The sequence below is a fragment of the Nannobrachium achirus genome, assembly GCF_963921795.1.
Source record: "Nannobrachium achirus genome assembly, chromosome: 12".
NCBI lineage: Eukaryota > Metazoa > Chordata > Actinopteri > Myctophiformes > Myctophidae > Nannobrachium > Nannobrachium achirus.
Window position 1 is genome coordinate 10,583,707 of NC_137832.1, and position 19,216 is coordinate 10,602,922.

Below are 19,216 nucleotides of genomic sequence, written 5' to 3' on the forward strand. Positions count from 1 at the left end.
GAGCAGTGAGCAGCCATATGTGTCTCTTGGGGAGCAATTAGGGGTTAAGAGTCATGCTCAGGGACACATCGTCACATTGCTGGCCTGGCCGGGAATTGTATCTGGGGCTCTGGCTCCCCAGGCAGGCTCACTAACCACTCAGCTACAGCTGCCCCAGGTCACAGGTCACAAATTAATCAACTCTACTCAAATTTTACCACCAGGGGTCAAGGTTAGATTAAAACAAGCATATTGAAAATAGGAAGACAGATTAAATAGTAGGGGAAGGGTTTTACGATCAGACCATAGACCGTAAAAGATATGGACGGTGGGAACTGTCACGTCACCCATTGGTTTCTATCAGAGCGAAAATGACGCTTTTTTTGCCCTAATATGGGTGTCCGCCATCATTGTTTTAATGGTACCCAAGGAATGCTATTGGCTACCGCAGGGATACTTGGGACATAAAGCACACGAAGAATCATCACAAGCCTATGATCACTACACCTAAGACAGGCAGCCTCTGTTGATAGCTTTAACACTCGCATGACTAACAGGTCATTTTGACCTGTTTTTGAGATTTAGAAATGGAATTAGAATGCTCAGGAAACACTCAAAACATTTTATTTCATATTTACAAAACGTCTCAAATGGTAGAAAAAAGACTTTGCTTGTATAAGGAAAAATCATGAAATGGAACATTTCTCAGAGTTTCCTGAGCAAACCCAAACCACCTCAAAATCTCAAAATCAGGTTCAGTCATGCGAGTGTTTAAAGCACAGCTCAAGACCTATTTCTTTACTCTTGCTTTTGGCTGAATTTGTTAATCCCTGTGCTGGCATTGAAGTCTGCACTGTTCTGAAAATGTTTTATTTTATTTTATGGTAGAGTCCTTACTGATTTTTTAAATGTTCTTCAATGTTTTGTTTTTCTCCTTTATTGTAATCATGTGTATTTTTGCTGTTAAGCACTTGTGCTTCATTTTCTGCTCTGTAAAGCGCTTTGAGCTGCGTTTCATGTCATGAAAGGTGCTATACATTGCATGCACTGCTTTTTAGACTTTATATTCTTAAAAATAATAATAAAAGAAAGAGAATGCCCTCAAATGACGTAGCAAGCCACTTTGAATCAAGAATGAGTAATGTTACATTCCTCTACAGAGTGAATTAAGTACAAGTTACAAGGAACAGATCACACAGCGAGAGAAGGAATTGGAACAGTTAAGAGGGGCCGTGCAACCTTTTAAGGTAAGTAAGAGCACGATAAGTCACACTAAATAGTCATGAATTAGCAATTAACTAGTAGTAGAGTATATTACTGTATATTCATATAGTAGAGTGGTATTCAAAATAACAGAGAAAAACACTTTGACATGCGGCGCAGTCACTCCAATATTAAATTATTCATGCGGGACTACTGACAAAGTGAACCTGCCATAGGTTGCCTAATGCAACAGGCAATTGACCGATCGCTATGCCCAGAGATGGGCAGTATTTGAAATACATGTATTTGAAATACGTATTTGAAATACTTTTTTGTATTTTGTAATTTGTATTTGGCTGCGATGGAAAAAAATTGATGTAATTTGTATCAAAATACTTTCAGGTCTAGTATTTTCTGTATTTGAAATACAAAATACTTTTTAACGTAATTCTATTCTCAAATGGACACATTTGAAACATTCACAAAGGTTTAAACTGTAGAGGGAAAGATACATTTTCTTTCAATCTAATTTGCTAGTGGTTTGTGTGTGTGTGTGATACTGCCATAGCACTTGACTTTGATTTGCTTCAAATGTAACGTGCATTATGATTACAATTTCGAATGACTTGCGCGCAAGTACTGCGTTCATCTGCGTATGTACGTATTTAGGTTGGTAGGTAGGTAGCTGTGTGTGTTTAAGCATCTAGCACAATAAGGGACCAGCAGTTCTGGCAATGTCATCATTAACAGCCAATGAGGGACCAGCATTCCTGGTGATGTCAGTGGTGATATCACTGGCATCGCCAGTGGTGATGCCAGTGGTGAGCGCACCTCATGGCGCGCTCTGCTGGCGCACAAGCAGGCCATACATGGCCTACTTGTGCACAAGGCGCAAGTTGGCACCTCGACAGAGTGCAGTTTTAGTTATTATTATAAGGCTGGCAGAGCGGGTTTTGCACTCTATGAAGTATTGACACAGCGGCACCTGTGCATTCAGTCTGATGCCATAGTTCCTTTAGCGGGCGCAGTCCCGTGAAAATCCCTGCGAGCGTGCTCGTTTGTGCATGCGTACATGGGCAGTGAGAGATGGATTGTGTTCATCTTTGTGAAATACCGTGTGGCGTTTACTCACTGTGCGAGTGTGTTTGTGTCTCACCGCGGTGCGGTAACCGCTGACCCAAGCGTCAGCCATAGCGGTGACCGCGTATCGTGTGGAAGGCACTTCTGGCCTGAGCTCTCACACACTGGCACACAGTGGTAAAGATTTAGGCTGCCTGCTCAAGACAAACACCATAGTATGGTCAATTTATACCTTCCACACGATACGCATTCACCGCTATGGCTGCCGCTTGGGTCAGCGGTTACCGCACTGCGGTGAGACACAAACACACTCGCTCAGTGAGTAAACGCCACGCAGTATTTCACAAAGATGAACACAATCTCTCACCGCCCGCATATGCATGCACAAGCGAGCATGCTCGCGGGGATTTCACGGGACCGCGCCCGCTCGCCTCGCCGCCCCAAAACTTCTCCACACAGCCAAAATAGCCTCCCGCCTCCCATTGAAAATGAATTACTAGGAGGCGGTGACTGCGTAATGTCTGGAAGGCACTTTATTCTTCGAAATTCGGAATTAAATTTAATATTTGGCAGTCAATCTATAAAATTACTAATCATTACTGTACATCAATTTTTATAAAAAGTATTATGTATTTTCAAAATACAAAATACGTATTTGAATCTTAAATACATTTCTCTGGCCTGTATTTATATTTTGTATTTTGATACATTTTTTGACCCAGTATTTGTATTTTGTATCAAAATACTTTTCAATGTATTTTCGCCCATCTCGCCCCTCCTAAAGCCGTCCTTGTCCAATGCCAAGTTAGCAACAGGTTACTAACGCAGCTGACTTGGCAAGCTGCCATGGCGGCGTGCAGCAATAGCACCCAGCTAGTTAGTCTGCAGAGTGCAGACTAACCTGCCACAAACGTCCAGGAAGAAAACAATAGCCTATACTAAAGTCAGATTAACATACAGTACACAAGTGTTACCAGTTATATTTTCTCATGAAGTGCTCCTAAATTATTCCCGTGGGTCTGTGTAGGTCAGTGCAATCCGTTCTGTTTTTGTTTCAGTGTTTGTGACACGGAAGCGAGTGGGTGGGACGTTCGCGAACGAATCGAGTCTTTTGAACGGCTCTTTGAAATGAACGATATGATTCGGTTCACAGTAGGGAGCCGTTCCTTTCTATGAACAGTGGTGGGAAAAGTACTACATTTCTTTACTTAGGTAAACATCAATATTGCAATCAAGTTTGGAATGTTATTAATGTACTAGAGTAAAAGTAAAATAGTATTGGTATCAAAATGTACTTAAAGTACCAATATTAGAACGTAGACTACTCATTATGCAGAATGTCCTGTTTCACAGGTTTTCTAATGAGTAACATGTAGAAAATTCATTTGCAAATAGCTGATCTACAAGCTCACAATGCATCGCAACGTGACACATTGTGAGCTTGTAGATCACCTATTTTCAAATGCCAGAAATGTATCCAATGGCCAAAATGTACAGGCCTATTTGGGTGGAAGTGCTTTACAATCATAATCAAAATCTACAAAGTAACCAGTAACTAAAACGAGCCAGTCTTTTGAACGGCTCTTTGAAAGGAACAGATCTCAGAGATCCGGTTCACTTCAAAGAACCATAAATCCCATCTCTATCTAGCAGCCAAACTAGCGGTACACCGATGCGCGCCGCCATGGCAGCTTGCCAAGTCTGCTGCGTTAGTAACCTGTTGCTAACTTGGCATTGTACGAGGACGGCTTTAGGAGGGGCATAGCGATCGGTCAATTGCAGACAGCAGACTGTTAAACATCAGCTAGTCCTCTGCATTTTACCCATCCTATAATAACTAGGAGCCTACTTAATTATAATTTGCACAACAAAACGTAGAATAGTAACTTGCACTTATACCTTGTGACTTGTGAGACTGAAAACAATGTTTGTCTCAATTAGAGATGCTGAACAATGACTGTTAAAGATGTGGTGAAATGGCTTTTTTTGCTAGCTGACCGGTTAATAATAATGCTAAATGGTCCCTCAACCAATAGCAACCGACAGCCCTGTCCACACGGGTTATGGTAAAAAAATACAATAGTCACACATCAGCACAGCGGTTTGTCTCTCGCCAGGAGAGAGAGTGCTGGCTGAGACTCGGTTATTGCCTGTTTTTCACCTAAATGTTTTCAGATTTATTTGAATGTACTGTTTAAGTTTAAAATGAGTAATGGACCGTCCGACCATCACTTTTAGGCACGTTTGGAATAAACACACACACACACACACACACACACACACACACACACACACACACACACACACACACACACACACACACACACACACGCACACACACACACACAAATCTAAAATCCACTGTCATTTAAGAGTCTGCACATGTATGGGATTGGTGATTTCTTGATTTCTTGTAGCCTACTGCATCTCTCAGTTCGTTACTCAGTAGCCTATTTTTCTTATAGGATTCTGTAAAGGCAGCACTGGATGCCAGTGACAAGACCTTCAAGGAGATGATCACCTTACTAGAAACAAAGTGGTCAGAGTTGAAAGAGTTAATCAAAGCTCGAGAGCAACCCAATCTGAGTGAAGCTGATCAGCTTGAGGGAAGGCTGGAGCATCCTCTTGAAACACTGAAGCAGAAAGATGAGGAGCTGGACCAACTTTCACACACTGATCCTATTCATTTCCTACAGGTAATGCTGCCACCATCATCACTTTGATTCAAGAGTTACATCAGTGGGCAGTGGCGTAGCTAGGGGTAGGAAAGTTAGACTGAGGTAAGGGGGCCCAAGGTGCCAGAGGCCCTCGAAAAGTCTGGATTAAAACTCTTTTTCCCCCAATAATAATTATTATTATTATGATGTTTATCATTTGTGTCTAAAAACTTAAAATTACTGCTGGAATAAAACCAATGAGCGATACAATTTAAATAATTGAGGGTCCCTATATTATATACTCACCCCTTACAAAGCTAAAATGGTTTCTCCTGCTTTCACGTTGTTTTGAGACCTATAGTAGCTTTGTGGTTTGTGCGTCCGCTTGCATCATGTTATGGTTGTGAAACTTGGGTGTGCTCTACAGGATAATTATGATCATCTGAAGTAAATGGAAAAGTCTTTTCATTGGCCCTGCAAACATAAGATCAACTCTCACGTTCTGTTCGCCCCACCCTCCCCCGGTCCTGACTGTAAAGCAGCTTCTTCAGCACACAACAGCATGCATTGAACAGAGACAGGGAGAGGGAGAAAAAAAAAAAAAGACTGCAAACATAAGATCAACTTTCAGGTTCTGTTCGCTCCACCCTCCCCCGGCTTCTTCCACACACAACACGCATTGAACAGAGACAGGGAGAGAGAGAAAAAAAGACGTAATGTGACATAGAGCAGCATGTTTCATTACTGTAAACTGAGAGGAGAGCTTGACTGTTTACACTCAAGGAAGCAGCTGATGTCTGTGGGTAAGCATGCAACAGAAAATCTTCTCCCCTCTTCCTTCTTCCTTCTTTATCCAACACCATTAAGCAATAAGCATGGATAACGTTTTAAGCACAAACGCAAGTGTTTCGAACGAAACACCTGTTTGCTAAGTTCTGGAAGGAAGCACTCCCAAACTAGTGTCATGATCAGTTGATCACAATCGCATCATGTTATGAATGTATGTAGGTTCCCAAATCAAAGTGAAAAATGGTTTGGTTTGTTGCAACAATGACTAGTTATCTAAAGTATGGTAATAGTGTCAAGTAGTGTGAGGATTAATGTCAGAGTGTTTGTGTTTGAGCGCCTCAGTGCGGCCGCTGCAGAGTTCATGTGCAACCTCTTCCAGAGAGATAGATGGAGACACTAGAAACTCTGCTGGAGAAACAAGACAAACTGCTGGATGTCCCTAGTAATAACAATAATTGTATAATATCCCATCATCTATCTAGTAGTCATATGATTATGTCATACAAAAATAACAATCTAGGCATCACAATATTTTTGTTTCAGTCAGTCACAGTAGGCTATTATTGTTTTGTGAACTCCCAAAATGTTCACAGGATCTTGCTGTAGATTAAACACACTGACTGACTTTGCTGTTAAAACAATGTATGTGCATACACACAGACACAGTACACACAAGAATGTCCTGTTATGCCATTCTCATATAGCCTTATATGATCTAGCCTGTTATACAGTAGATGTATTCTCAGATCATTATATCCAACCCTTGTTTTCCATAGTTTAGCTAACTAGCCAAAGTTCTGATTGCATGCAGACTCATTTTTGCATGTAGGCTAATCATGTTCATACTTCACCCAATCTGAATAGTCCTATACTGCTTATTTTTTCTCCTATTCTACTTCCTATGTATAGCCTATATGCTTCACTCCTCATGTGCATTTGCTTGAGCACTGCTGCAATTGATTAGTGATTGTATATTCTGCACAACACCTGCACATATTTAAGCTGCTACTAAAAATACAATGTAGTGTTTTATTGTTATACTGTTTTATATTGGCTTGCATGGGAGGCTGGGCTCAAGTCAGAGTTCTGGTGTCTCATTCACTTGCTGGTGATGATGGTGGTCTGCACTTTTTATTTCATGGGACTGTTGTGGATTATACTGTATTAATAATACAGTAGCTGTATCTGAGTGTGCATGTAATGGATGATTATGTGTAGTGATCATGGTTAGATCAAGTTAAAATTCCTGGACTTTGTTTCAAGAGCTAGCATTGTCAAATTGTTACACCAGACACTACATGTTTGTTTATATCCTGCTTAGGCTACAAGAGTAAAACTAAAAGTAGACAAAAATTAGCCTGACACTCAGCCTGAATTGACATTTCGTTTCACTTCATTATTCAGTCTGAAGTCAGTTCCGCCCACATCCTTTGCAGGGATGGGCGTTGCCGAAATGAGGCACTGTTCAGCGATTGGTTCACCGACCAACACATGACATAGTGTTGTTATGTGTGCCTGGCTGGCTAGTGGCTAACCTGTTGCTTGCTAGTGCTACTTGCTAACCAAAGAAACAGTCAGAATAGGAGCACTACGAACTAGTAATCAAACACAACATAACATGCCTGCTATGTTTCATAGCGAGATTGATACGATCGCATTTTACCGCAATTTACCGCATTTTACCGCGACACGATGTGCGGTACGGTACGGCGGCGGCGCTGGTGTACTTGGAAACACACATGAGTTCTGGGAAACCCCCACCCACGCTGATCACAAGACGCTGATTCACGACGCTGATTCGCCCGTTTGGATTTTCAACCGAGGCAGGCCTCCTCATTGAGAGCGATTCTAGACCTGAATCGCAGAAACAAAAAAATTAAAGGGGTGTGGCTAGGGGTGTGGCTAGCGATTCAGGGTCTGGAACTAGGCTAGACAAAAATGGTAAATGGTGTTACAATTTGACAAATAAGGTGAACATGATTGCTGAGGCGATCACGGCTACCGTATCATTGTGAGACATGTCATTCAAACAGTAACAAAGTGTTCCCGGTTGGCCGGTTCTCCGCTTGCATGGGGGGGCCCATACAGATTTCTGGCCTAGGGGCCCAGAATTGCTAGTGACGCCCCTGTCAGTGGGTCAACGTGTGTGTGTGTGTGTGTGTGTGTGTGTGTGTGTGTGTGTGTGTGTGTGTGTGTGTGTGTGTCACAACCCGGCTTGATGTGACACGTTCTGAGCGTGTAGATCTGCTATTTTTGAAAGGTATATTTATACACATTGAACTTGTAAAATGGGACATTCTGCACAATGATTAGGCCTACTTTTACTTTTGGTATAGGGTACTTATATTATGATGCCAATACTTTTGTACTTTTACTCAAGTAAATGTTTAATACAATACTTTTACTTGTAACAGAGTAGTTCTACATTGTGGTATTGATACTTTTGCTAACAAATGTGAATACTTTTTCCATCACTCATAGAATCTGCCATCTCTCAGTCCTCCTCAAGATCTGCACATGAACATCGGTTCACATACTTACTTTGGGGCGGTAGAGACATTACTCTCCAACCTGAAACAAGATGTCACAGAATGCCTCAATGAGGCGATTGATGACATAGCAAGTCGGGGTAAGAGCTTGAAGGCAATTATAATGTATTTTAATATTCAAATATAATATATATATATATATATATATATATATATATATATATATATATATATATATTCACAAAGTAAAAAAAAAAACATTAATGTCTTTGTGCATTTTCACAGTGGAACAGGTATTTATTGAGGACACAACCAGAATTGACTTGATGCAATGTGAGTAAACCTATAGTTATATTCAGTAAAGTATAATATTTAATATAAGATAATTCGACTTCTTTTTATTATTATTATTATTATTTTGTGTCCATCAATGCTATACTTCGTCCTACTAGTTACACAAAAGCTCACATCTTGTTGCGAGCGACGCAATGTGTTGTGAGCTAAAGGGGAATTCTGGACTAGCACTTCATCTCGAGTCCTCGGCACCTCCGACTACGAGCGATGGGATTTTACGCAAAATCACTTATTTGTATTGCTCTACAATTCCTTTTTCTTGTTTACATAATGTCCTTCATAATGGCAGAGATGTATCTTTTCATCTCTGACTACCACTGGTTAAAGACAGAGTGTCATGATGTTTTTACCCCCTACAATATGATCATCAGGTATTATGATTATACTTGGAGGAAGATTTTCTTTTTCAAGAAAGTGTATAGAAAGTGTTAAAATTAAGTTTTTATTTGGCCACCGCCTGTTCATTAGGTGGTGACCCTGCTGAAGTTAGCCACACCCACAGTGTTGCCGAATGGTAAAATTAATTATGATTTCATTAAAGCAGTGTATGTCAATTGGGCCTTCAGCTTTCAGGAAGAAACCAAAAATACACATGGAAGACATATTTGCATATTATAACCACACATGGGGTCTACAGATAGTGATACATGTTCAGCACCGAACAGCCGAATGAATACCAGCACACCCCCCCCCCCCCCCCCCCCCCGAAGCTCTGAATGACGTCGTATAGACAGAGCCAAACCGAAATAAATGTGTCTCTAAAAGTGGAGTATGCATTGGCCCTAAGATTAAAGTTAACTCCATAGACACATACAAAACAGAAAAACAAAGTACAAAACTATGGCACCACCTCTTTAATGGATGGAATAACATCAGAAAAACAGTCGCCCGGAATTCTCCTTAAAGCGCATCCGTGGTTATGAATATTAATTAACTACTCATATTTAACCAGAAGCTTAAGACTAAATAATTCAATCCGTTGGAACAAGTCATTTTTCCCATTTTCTGAAAATTACGTTTTGGCGTTGATATTATTACAGTATATATTTTATTAGTGTATAGGTTTCAACTGTGTATTATTGTACTGCAATGGCATATCACTTTTGCTATGAACTGCAACAATTAATTGGCTTCTCTTTCCCAGATTTCTGCCAGCTGAAACTAGACAAGGACACAGCTTTCCGACACCATGACATTTCTGATGATGGTACCAGGATTGGGTGGCGTCACTGGCCAATAAAAACTAGTGATGATGATAACAGGTTTGAGCATGCCAGACAGGTGTTGTGTACCAACGTTCCTCTGAATGGACGCCATTACTGGGAGGTGTTGTGGGAGGGAACTACTAAAATAGCTATTGCATATTCATGCATGAGCAGAGACGGGTGCGGTATTGACAGTGAATTTGGAAGAACCAATATGTCCTGGAGCTTAACCAATTACGGTTCAGGCTTTGAATTTGAACATGATAATAAAAGTATTAAGATTAACAGCCCCCTCACTCCTAGAGTAGGAGTTTATGTAGACATAGGTGCAGGGATTCTGGCTTTCTATGGTATCAATGGTCAAAAGGCAACTCTGCTGCACAGAGCCACGCCCCGTTTCAATGGGCTACTTTACCCTGGGTTTTCTGTCACCTACTCTTCCACGTTGAAGATATGTTGAACAGTTGCAGAAAGTGGGAACTCCTATAGTCAATCAATCCTATTAAAATAGTGGTATGATATTGCATTGCATATCAACTGGGATTTTAGATGTGTAGTGTGTACTGATGTGTGTATGCAATCATTTTCTGATGTGTGATGCAATTTTCTGGATTGCATTCCAGCTCTGATCAAGGGAACTAACAAAGCACACTTTAAGGTCCAATTCATCTGTATCACAAAGAAAACCTTATTTTTTTCTAGCTAGCTCCAAATAGCTGGAGCTAGCAAGCCAGAGGTCCAAAGGAGGCTGTTCCAGTGTCTATAGGGGCCCTGATGGCAAAGTGTATATAATTGTACATAGCAGGTGGGAATTATGGGCAGTCAGTCTCAGAATTATTTCTGCACATCTGGACATTCTTCTATGCTCCATGCGTACACATCTCTGATTTACAAATTAATACATGCACAGAACATCACAGCAAGTTTGCCAAAGGCACAAGCTATTGCCTTTTTGGTGTTCATAATTGTCAAGGAATAATGTTTCTTTAGCTTCACCTGGTGGTAATTTTAAAGCACAACTACAGAACAACAAGGTTTTGTGTAATAATCGTCTTCATCCATTGTGACAAATCTTACCTATCTTTCATGCTTGTAAAATATATACTGTATGTAAATGCGTATTATGATGATCAATGCTCTTTTAGTTTAACCAGCATTACATGGCAACTGTGATCCAATGTCTTTCAGTGTGAAGTTGTTCTTGCTACTACTGTAATCATCGGGAAGTGTTGTCACAAACCCTGCAATGCATTATTACAATGTTCATAGCTCTGTGTACTGCTCAGAAATGTTTCAACATTAAATGTACTTACATTTCTTAATAATACTCTCTCAAATTCATCCTTACCTGCCAAGTCACACAACCATATATGCCACTGAGGAGCAAGGTTTTAAGCCATGTGAATCACAACGGCCCAGTGGTAAATATTCGGTGAAAACAGCATAGGCTATGTAACAGCTTGTAGATCTGCTATTTTATGCAAAAGAGATTTGGTGTATAGAGGAAAAATTGTAGTGGACCTTTTCCTATGCAAACTTCTAATAAAGTCTTCAATCAATCAATCAATCAATCAATCAATCAATTGTAACGAAACACTTGAGCACTGCCTTGAATAAAAAGTGTTCAGAATCAATAGTGTATTATTTTCTATCTATACTATAATTTTGCGAATGTCTGAGTGTCTGTCTCAGCGTTTCTCCTCAGTGGCTGGAGCAATTGATCTGAAATCGCATCACCATCAGCATATGAACACACCTGACATAACTGTGAAGCCCGTTTGTCACTTTCACAAATCGTATGCTGTATAATAGCATTTTTATGGTGTATCTATATCTATTTAGCCTACAGTACCTTTTGTGACCACACATGTTAAGGGAGGGGCGCTGTTGTTCAGTGTGTGTGTGTGTGTGTGTGTGTGTGTGTGTGTGTGTGTGTGTGCAGGCAGGCGGGTGTGTGTGCAGGCGGGTGGGCGGGCGGGCGGGCGGGCTGGGGGGGGGGGGGGGGGGGAACAGTATCTCTGTAGCCATTAAACGAAACGGGTTTCTTACATTGATGCTCCTACATCATGCAAGCACCAGTTAAAGTTACTTTCCATCCCTCATATACTGTATGCACAGTGCACATCTCATAACCCACACACTGCACATCATTTGGGAGCTCATATCTTTGAACGGGTAAGGGCTAGTTAAAAATAAAAATAAAAAAATCCTGCCAAATGCACCTCCTGGCCAGAAGACGGCGCTATTGTCACTTTAAACAAGCTAATCCAATGGGCTTTCTAAAATAAAATACTGTGGACTTTTGCCAAGCTTTATACATTGACACTCTACCTTCGAATGTTTACATTGGTCATATTATATTGCATTATTAATGCCTCAAATGATACCTTTAAATTATGCTTGAAATAATTGTATAGAGGTATCGCAGCGGAAGTGGTTTACTGCTTACTGGTCCCACTAAAAAATCTCCCCTTCATTTTCCCCATAGACTTTAACAAAAATATTTATAACAATTATGTTAAGCCTAGAACCAAACCATTGCAGTGAATCGTGACCATAAAACCTTTGATCTTATGTGAAAACATATTTTAGCACATGGTCATGATTCACTACCATGCTGGATGGCTTGGCTCTAGGCTTAACATAATTGTTATAAATATTTTCTTGAAAGTCTATGAGGAAAATGAACAGGAGATTTTTTAGTGGGACCAATAAACCACGCCCTCTGCGATGCTCACCGTTCTGTTATTATTGTGAAGGCTTTATTTTGAAATGACCAGAACAGGAAAGATATGGTAGACCAAAAGTGGTAGAGATGGGATTTATAGTTCTTTGAAGTGAGCCGGATCTCTGGGATCCGTTCCTTTCTAAGAGCCGTTCAAAAGACTGTCTCATTTTAGTTATTTGTAGATTTGTATTATGAATTTATCGTTACAGATTAGGCTACTTAAACCCTATATACATTTCTGCCATATATACATTTTTGCCATTTGAAAATGTATATATTCAATGCCATTTGAAAATAGCCGATCTACAAGCTTACAATGTATTCATTGGAAAACTTGTGAAATGGGACATTCTGCATAATGAGAACTTTCTACTTACTTTAAGTACATACCAATACGTGTAGCCTACTATACATTTTGAATTCCGAACTTCTACTTGTGGCAGAGTATTTCATCATTGCAGTATTGATACTTTTACAAGTAAAGAATTTGAGTACAGCTACTGCGAAGTGCGAACCGGACCCCATCGTTCATTTCAAAGAGCCGTTCAAAAGACTCGATTCGTTTGCCAACGTCCCATCTCTAAGATATGGTAGACCCGGATGTGTATGTTGTGCACTTTCTTTCCCCAGCTCGTCTTCGCAACAAGTGTGTACAATCATTCCACTATCACGCGTGTCTTCTGAGCTTCTAAGTCTAATATCAGCTACTATTAGTGCTCAGAACCACATAAAACAGCAGCAAATTCAATGCCCCCCAAGAAGAAGAAAAAGAAGGAGGAGAAGGAGAACCCAGCAGCGATGGCTGAAGAGGACAACAAGGAGTCCAACATCTCCGTGTCTCAGGATCGCTTAATCACCTGTGCCATCTGTCTGCGTCTGCTGAAGGACCCCTCTACCATACCCTGTGGACACAACTACTGTCTGGGCTGCATCACAGCCTGCTGGGACCAGGAGGACCGGCCCAGGCAGGGGTACAGGTGTCCTCAGTGCAGGATGACTTTCACCCCCAGGCCCGTGCTGTGCAGAAACCCCTTGCTGGCTGAGATGGTGGAGAAACTACGTGCTACAGGCAGTGGTGGAAGTAGGATACTCTGATTATTTACTTGAGAAAAGAGTAGCAATACTGCAATGTAGAAATACTATGTTTACAAGTAGGCCTAAAAGTCCTGTATTCAAAACTTAAAGGGGAGTTTCGGTCAAAAACGACTTTCCTACCTTTGAAATGATGATCCAGGAAGGCTCTGGGCTGATCCGGGTGTTGTTTTACCCAAAGCAGCATTTTGTTCATTTTTCGATTTTCTCCCCTGCACCCCACGGCTCCAAAACGGCACCTTTAGGGTCGTACTGTAATCCGGTTATTATTCTCGCTCAAAATTCACTTTTCTCGCTCGGTCTCAGTCCCTCATACTGTAGTTAGCATATCCGAGCTACATCAGCTCCTGGTCGCCGCCATGTTTGTTTACTTCAAGCTCAACTCTGAACTCTCAGCCCAGGAGAGAACACTGGGAAATCCCGTTTTGTATCGCGTGACTCCCCGACGCGCGACGAACAATAAAACACAAAAATGCTCTTAGCCAAAGAAAAAAGATGTAACTATGTCGACAAAGTCTGCAGAGTGATGTATGGTGTAGCCTCTTGTCTGCCTCAACAGGTAACAGGCTGTGGGGGGAGGGAGGTGGAGCTGTGAGAGCAGCAGCAGCAGCAGCAGCTCGTGAACGCGCGTTTCCCAACGGGTTAGGGATTTCCCAGTGTTTCTCTCCTGGGCTGAGAGTTCAGAGTTGAGCTTGAAGTAAACAAACATGGCGGCGACCAGGAGCTGATGTAGCTCGGATATGCTAACTACAGTATGAGGGACTGAGACCGAGCGAGAAAAGTGAATTTTGAGCGAGAATAATAACCGGATTACGGTACAACCCTAAAGGTGCCGTTTTGGAGCCGTGGGGTGCAGGGGAGAAAATCGAAAAATTAACAAAATGCTGCTTCGGGTAAAACAACACCCGGATCAGCCCAGAGCCTTCCTGGATCATCATTTCAAAGGTAGGAAAGTCGTGTTTGACCGAAACTCCCCTTTAACTTGAGTGAAAGTATAGCTCCTTTCGGAACCCCTCACTCCACTGCTACGCAGCTCCGAGATGGGGTTCCTACTGGTAGCATGCCGGAATCCTGCGGCTGGATCGCCGATCCGCCGTTAGGGAACACTTCTTACCTTTTGGTGAACACTCTATCCAAAAAGTGACCGGTCTCTGTTCATCTATAATCCTTTTACTTCTTTAAGGTGGAAGAAACTCGAAGCAAGGGGGTGAAATAAAGTTTTTATATCGCTCGAAAGACCAGCCGGCTCTGTGTTTTCCCGTGTTTTCCCCCCGTTGTGGTCTCGCGTGGCTGTGAGCATTTGACCAAATCGCGGAGGCAACAGTCTGGCCACGCGAGACTACAACGGGGAAAACACAGGAAAACACAGAGCCGGCTGGTCTTTCGAGCGATATAAAAACTTTATTTCACCCCCTTGCTTCGAGTTTCTTCCACCTTAAAGAAGTAAAAGGATTATAGATGAACAGAGACCGGTCACTTTTTGGATAGAGTGTTCACCAAAAGGTAAGAAGTGTTCCCTAACGGCGGATCGGCGATCCAGCCGCAGGATTCCGGCATGCTACCAGTAGGAACCCCATCTCGGAGCTGCGTAGCAGTGGAGTGAGGGGTTCATTGTTGGCATCAGCATTTATTTCATGTACTGAAAGTAACAGCTTACCTCATAATGCAGCAATTTTTTATGTGTCAGGGTATCCACGAGTTTCCTACGCCCCATAGTGCATAGCGCAAACGTCTGCACCGAGGTTCCGCCGCCGATTTACAAGCTCACAACGGGTTGCATCTGCGACGCGACGTGAGCTTGTATGTCTGCTGTTAAACCCGGAAGTTTGGTCCTGATAGTCTCCAGTAAACTCCCGCGGAAACTTGTGGATAGCTCTTTATTGTATGTTAAATGTTTTGTACCGTGTAACTCAAGTTTACAAATAACTTTAGCAGAGTAAAAACACAAATATTTGCCTGTGAGATTTATTGGAGTAAAAGTATTATGTTTTGACAAATGGAAAAAAAGTTGGTTACTGTTACTGAATTACAGTACTTGAGTAAATGTCCTGTACTGTTACTTTCCCCTGTTGGGTACAGGCGAGGAGGCTCCACCTGTCGAGGGACAAGATCTCCCTGCTCCCGGGGAGGTGGAGTGCACAGCCTGCATCGTGAGGAAACGCAAGGCCAACAAGTCGTGTTTGGACTGTCTGGAGTCTTACTGCGAGGCTCATTTCAACCGACACGAGGAGCTCCACACGGGTAAAAGACACAAGGTGGTCGAAGCGGTGGGTCAACTGGAGGACAAGGTCTGCTCCAAGCACCACAAGCCTCTGGAGGTGTGGTGTCGCACTGACCAGGTGTGTGTCTGCCCGCTGTGCATCATAGATGACCACAAGGGACACGACATCATCACGGCAGCTACAGCCAAGACTGAGAAACAGGTAAGGCATACTGGTCCTATGCTGATGATACTTTTTCTCCTACTCATTCTGTGTCAGAGGGCTGTGGTCGTGGACACTTCAGAAACCTACCTATACCAGTGATATCAATAGGATTTTTTAGCGGTGCAAACCGCTCCTATGAACCGCTTTTTTACCAAAATTATGATGTCACTAATGATGATGACATGAGTTAGCTAGACCAATGAAACACTTCGATTCTGTTGATTTGTCCATGATGTAATAGGCACAGAGGCACCCGATAGGTTCACCCTGATTTAGAACGCGTTTAGGCCGGAGAAAATATGTCATAAAAAATTGAATTTGAATTTCAAAATTGTATTAGATGAATATCACTGATAAGTGAGAAAATAACCACACTTTTAGACAGACTGTGGATAATTTCACAGGTTATAAATGACAGGCAGCTAATATAAGTTTAAAATACAAATTAACAGACTTTTCACTCAAGTTAAACTAAAATATTCATCTTCTGGTCTCTTCTCGCCTCTCTGGAGGCCTCTCTGGAGGCAAATAAGGCCACTTATCATTATGACACTCTTACAAGTTAAAATCTGTAGCTTGGTCGACTAACTGACGAAAAATTACGATAAAGACCACCTTGCTCCATGGCTCAACCATGGTCACCTTGTCCTAATGGCTGGTTCGTGTCTTCTGAATCCTCTGGGAGTATTCTGGGTCTCTCCGACATTGAATGGCTTAATAACTATTAATTATCGATCGTATCTATTATTTATACTGTGAATGATGTCACACTTATGTCATAGCTTCTGATATAATATTTTGAAGGCTTTATTAAATGTGTTTCTCAATACATACATCATTAGTATTAACCAATTCAATTTCATCTAAGAGATGATGTTATTATGATATCACAATAAATGTTACACTTGGAAGCTTTAGTACAGTACTACCTCGTATATCCCAACAGCACAACACAGCGCACCAGAGCACAATACAACCCACCAGAGCCCAATAGAATCCAACACTTAAATCCAACCTATTCATAGTTTGTCATACTCCCTAAATATGCTTGCACCGCTCACTTCGCACGGGTGCGATTTCTTTTCTTCTATTTTCCGCTTCCATTATAGCATGCTAACTTTCCAGGAATAGAAAGCCTGCAGCTTCTATTAGCTTCATGATGTGTATACAGATTTCTGAACTGTCAGGGTGGACAAAAAGGGTAGGCCTATTTGTGAGGACCAATAATTATGAAGGTAGGTTGAAAATGATAGAGGCAAATTGTTATGTTACAGAGATATGTTCCTCTTATCCACAGAGAGAATTAAGTGCAAGTTTCAAGCAACAGATCAAACAGCAAGAGAAGGACCTGGAACAGTTAAGAGGGGCCGTGGAACCTTTTAAGGCAAGTCGTTCTATATTTTTCGGCAATGCATTGAGGAAAAATCACACCCGTGTGAAGTGGAGCTGTGTGTGTGTGTGTGTGTGTGTGTGTGTGTGCGTGTGTGCGTGTGTGTGTGTGTGTGTGTGTGTGTGTGTGTGTGGATCATGTGTACCGATTTTTGTGACATTTGAAGAAAATATGTAGGAAAAGGAGCAAAAAGTGTGTTTTGGAGAAAATTCAAGATGGCGGAAAATCTATCATGGCGCAAATGGGCGTGGCCTATATGGGGAGATGCGTCATGACCCAAGGAATCCTTTTCCGACCTACGGTTCAAGAGTTACAGGCCAAAACGTAAAGTGGGGTGTTATGGCGCCACCATGCGGCCAAATGACACAATTATTTTTTATTTAATCCTTGAAATCATTATGAACCTCCTCTCCAAGTCTTGAAACTCTAGCCCCTATGGTTTGCGAGAGACAAATAATTGAATGTGAGTTTTTGCGATTCCCATTATAAGTCAATGGGGAAAATTAATTCACTAATAAATTAATATCAATTAAACTATTGAACCTTTCTCTTAGCAAGTTACTAGCCCACGATTCCCGAGTAAGCCGGTCGATTTGACATATGGCGCGAGTGTGTGGTGGCAAAACTGTGGGACTAGTAGCGTGCCGAAGTTTAGGAAGTTCAGGCTACATACACACACACACACACACACACACACACACACAGACAGACCCACACGGCCACGTATAGGAGAGCAAAAAAGCAAAGGAAAAAAAGCATTCAAGTGGTCCCTCATAGGTTGTTTTGCATTACACAGTATCCATTCTATCCAACATGGATATTTTTTTTTTTTTTTTTTCACTTAGTGGATCATTCGATCAAAACAAACTAAAAATAAAGTTAATCAGCTTATCCTTTCATACATGTATATAAAAAAAGTGTTTTTCCTGTTCTTTTTCTCCCGATTCTGATCTTTTGAAAATCATGTGATCGGCACCGATCTCCAATTTCCCGATCCGATCGGGACATCCCTATCGCAGATTGTAGTGTAGACTGTTAAACATCAGCTAGTAAAAAAGTAGCTTATACAGCAGAATGGACTTGAGAGACTAATTACGAATGGCAATGAAATTGGGCATTTTGTATTTGGAAAATTAAAAACAATATCAATAACAATCAAACAAAAGAACACATTTAAATTCATATGAATATTTACTCGAAAGTGTATAAGAATGTGTGGCACAACCTAAGGATTATCAGAAAGTAGATCAAACTAAATTCACTTGAGACGTGACTTCAGTATGCCAGGATTTAGTTTTGTGAACCACCTAACTAATAGTTTATGTTTCTTACCAGGATTCTGTAAAGGCGTCACTGGATGCCAGTGACGAGACCTTCAAGGAGTCGATCACCTTACTAGAAACAAAGTGGTCAGAGTTGAAGGAGTTGATCAAAGCTCGAGAGCAAGCCAATCTGAGTGAAGCTGATCAGCTTGAGGGAAGGCTGGAGAATCTTCTTGAAACCCTGAAGCAGAACAATGAGGAGCTGGACCAACTGTTTCACACTGAGGATCCTGTTCATTTCCTACTGGTAATGCTGCTGTCATCATCACTTTGATGCAAGAGTTACATCATTACATTAATGAATATCTACTTCTCCATGTTTGGTGTATTTTTGTATTGTAGTTGTGAAAATATTTACTACTATATGCAACTATATAGTGACGGTCCATATATTCAGTGCTGTGTGAAGAATGAGTTGCTGATTGGCCGCCATTCCAAAAATCCCTCCCACCGCCTCGGAAAGGGCCGACTCAAAAGTGATCGATTACCCCATGGAGACAAT

At 41.5% G+C, this 19,216-nt stretch overlaps 1 protein-coding gene across 1 annotated transcript in view; it reads left to right on the forward strand.

Annotated features, from left to right (window-relative positions):
• Window positions 1-13,219: 13,219 nt before the first annotated feature.
• The window catches only part of LOC308294928 (E3 ubiquitin-protein ligase TRIM47-like), a gene marked incomplete at its 3' end in the record, with an annotated part of 16,076 nt that continues 10,079 nt past the window's right edge, over window positions 13,220-19,216 (forward strand). The window contains exons 1-4 of the mRNA XM_080737867.1: window positions 13,220-13,565; window positions 15,656-15,999; window positions 17,300-17,386; window positions 18,728-18,961. Coding sequence (XP_080593993.1) covers window positions 13,232-13,565; window positions 15,656-15,999; window positions 17,300-17,386; window positions 18,728-18,961 — 999 coding nt within the window. The 5' untranslated portion in view covers window positions 13,220-13,231. The remainder of the gene's footprint in view (window positions 13,566-15,655; window positions 16,000-17,299; window positions 17,387-18,727; window positions 18,962-19,216) is intronic.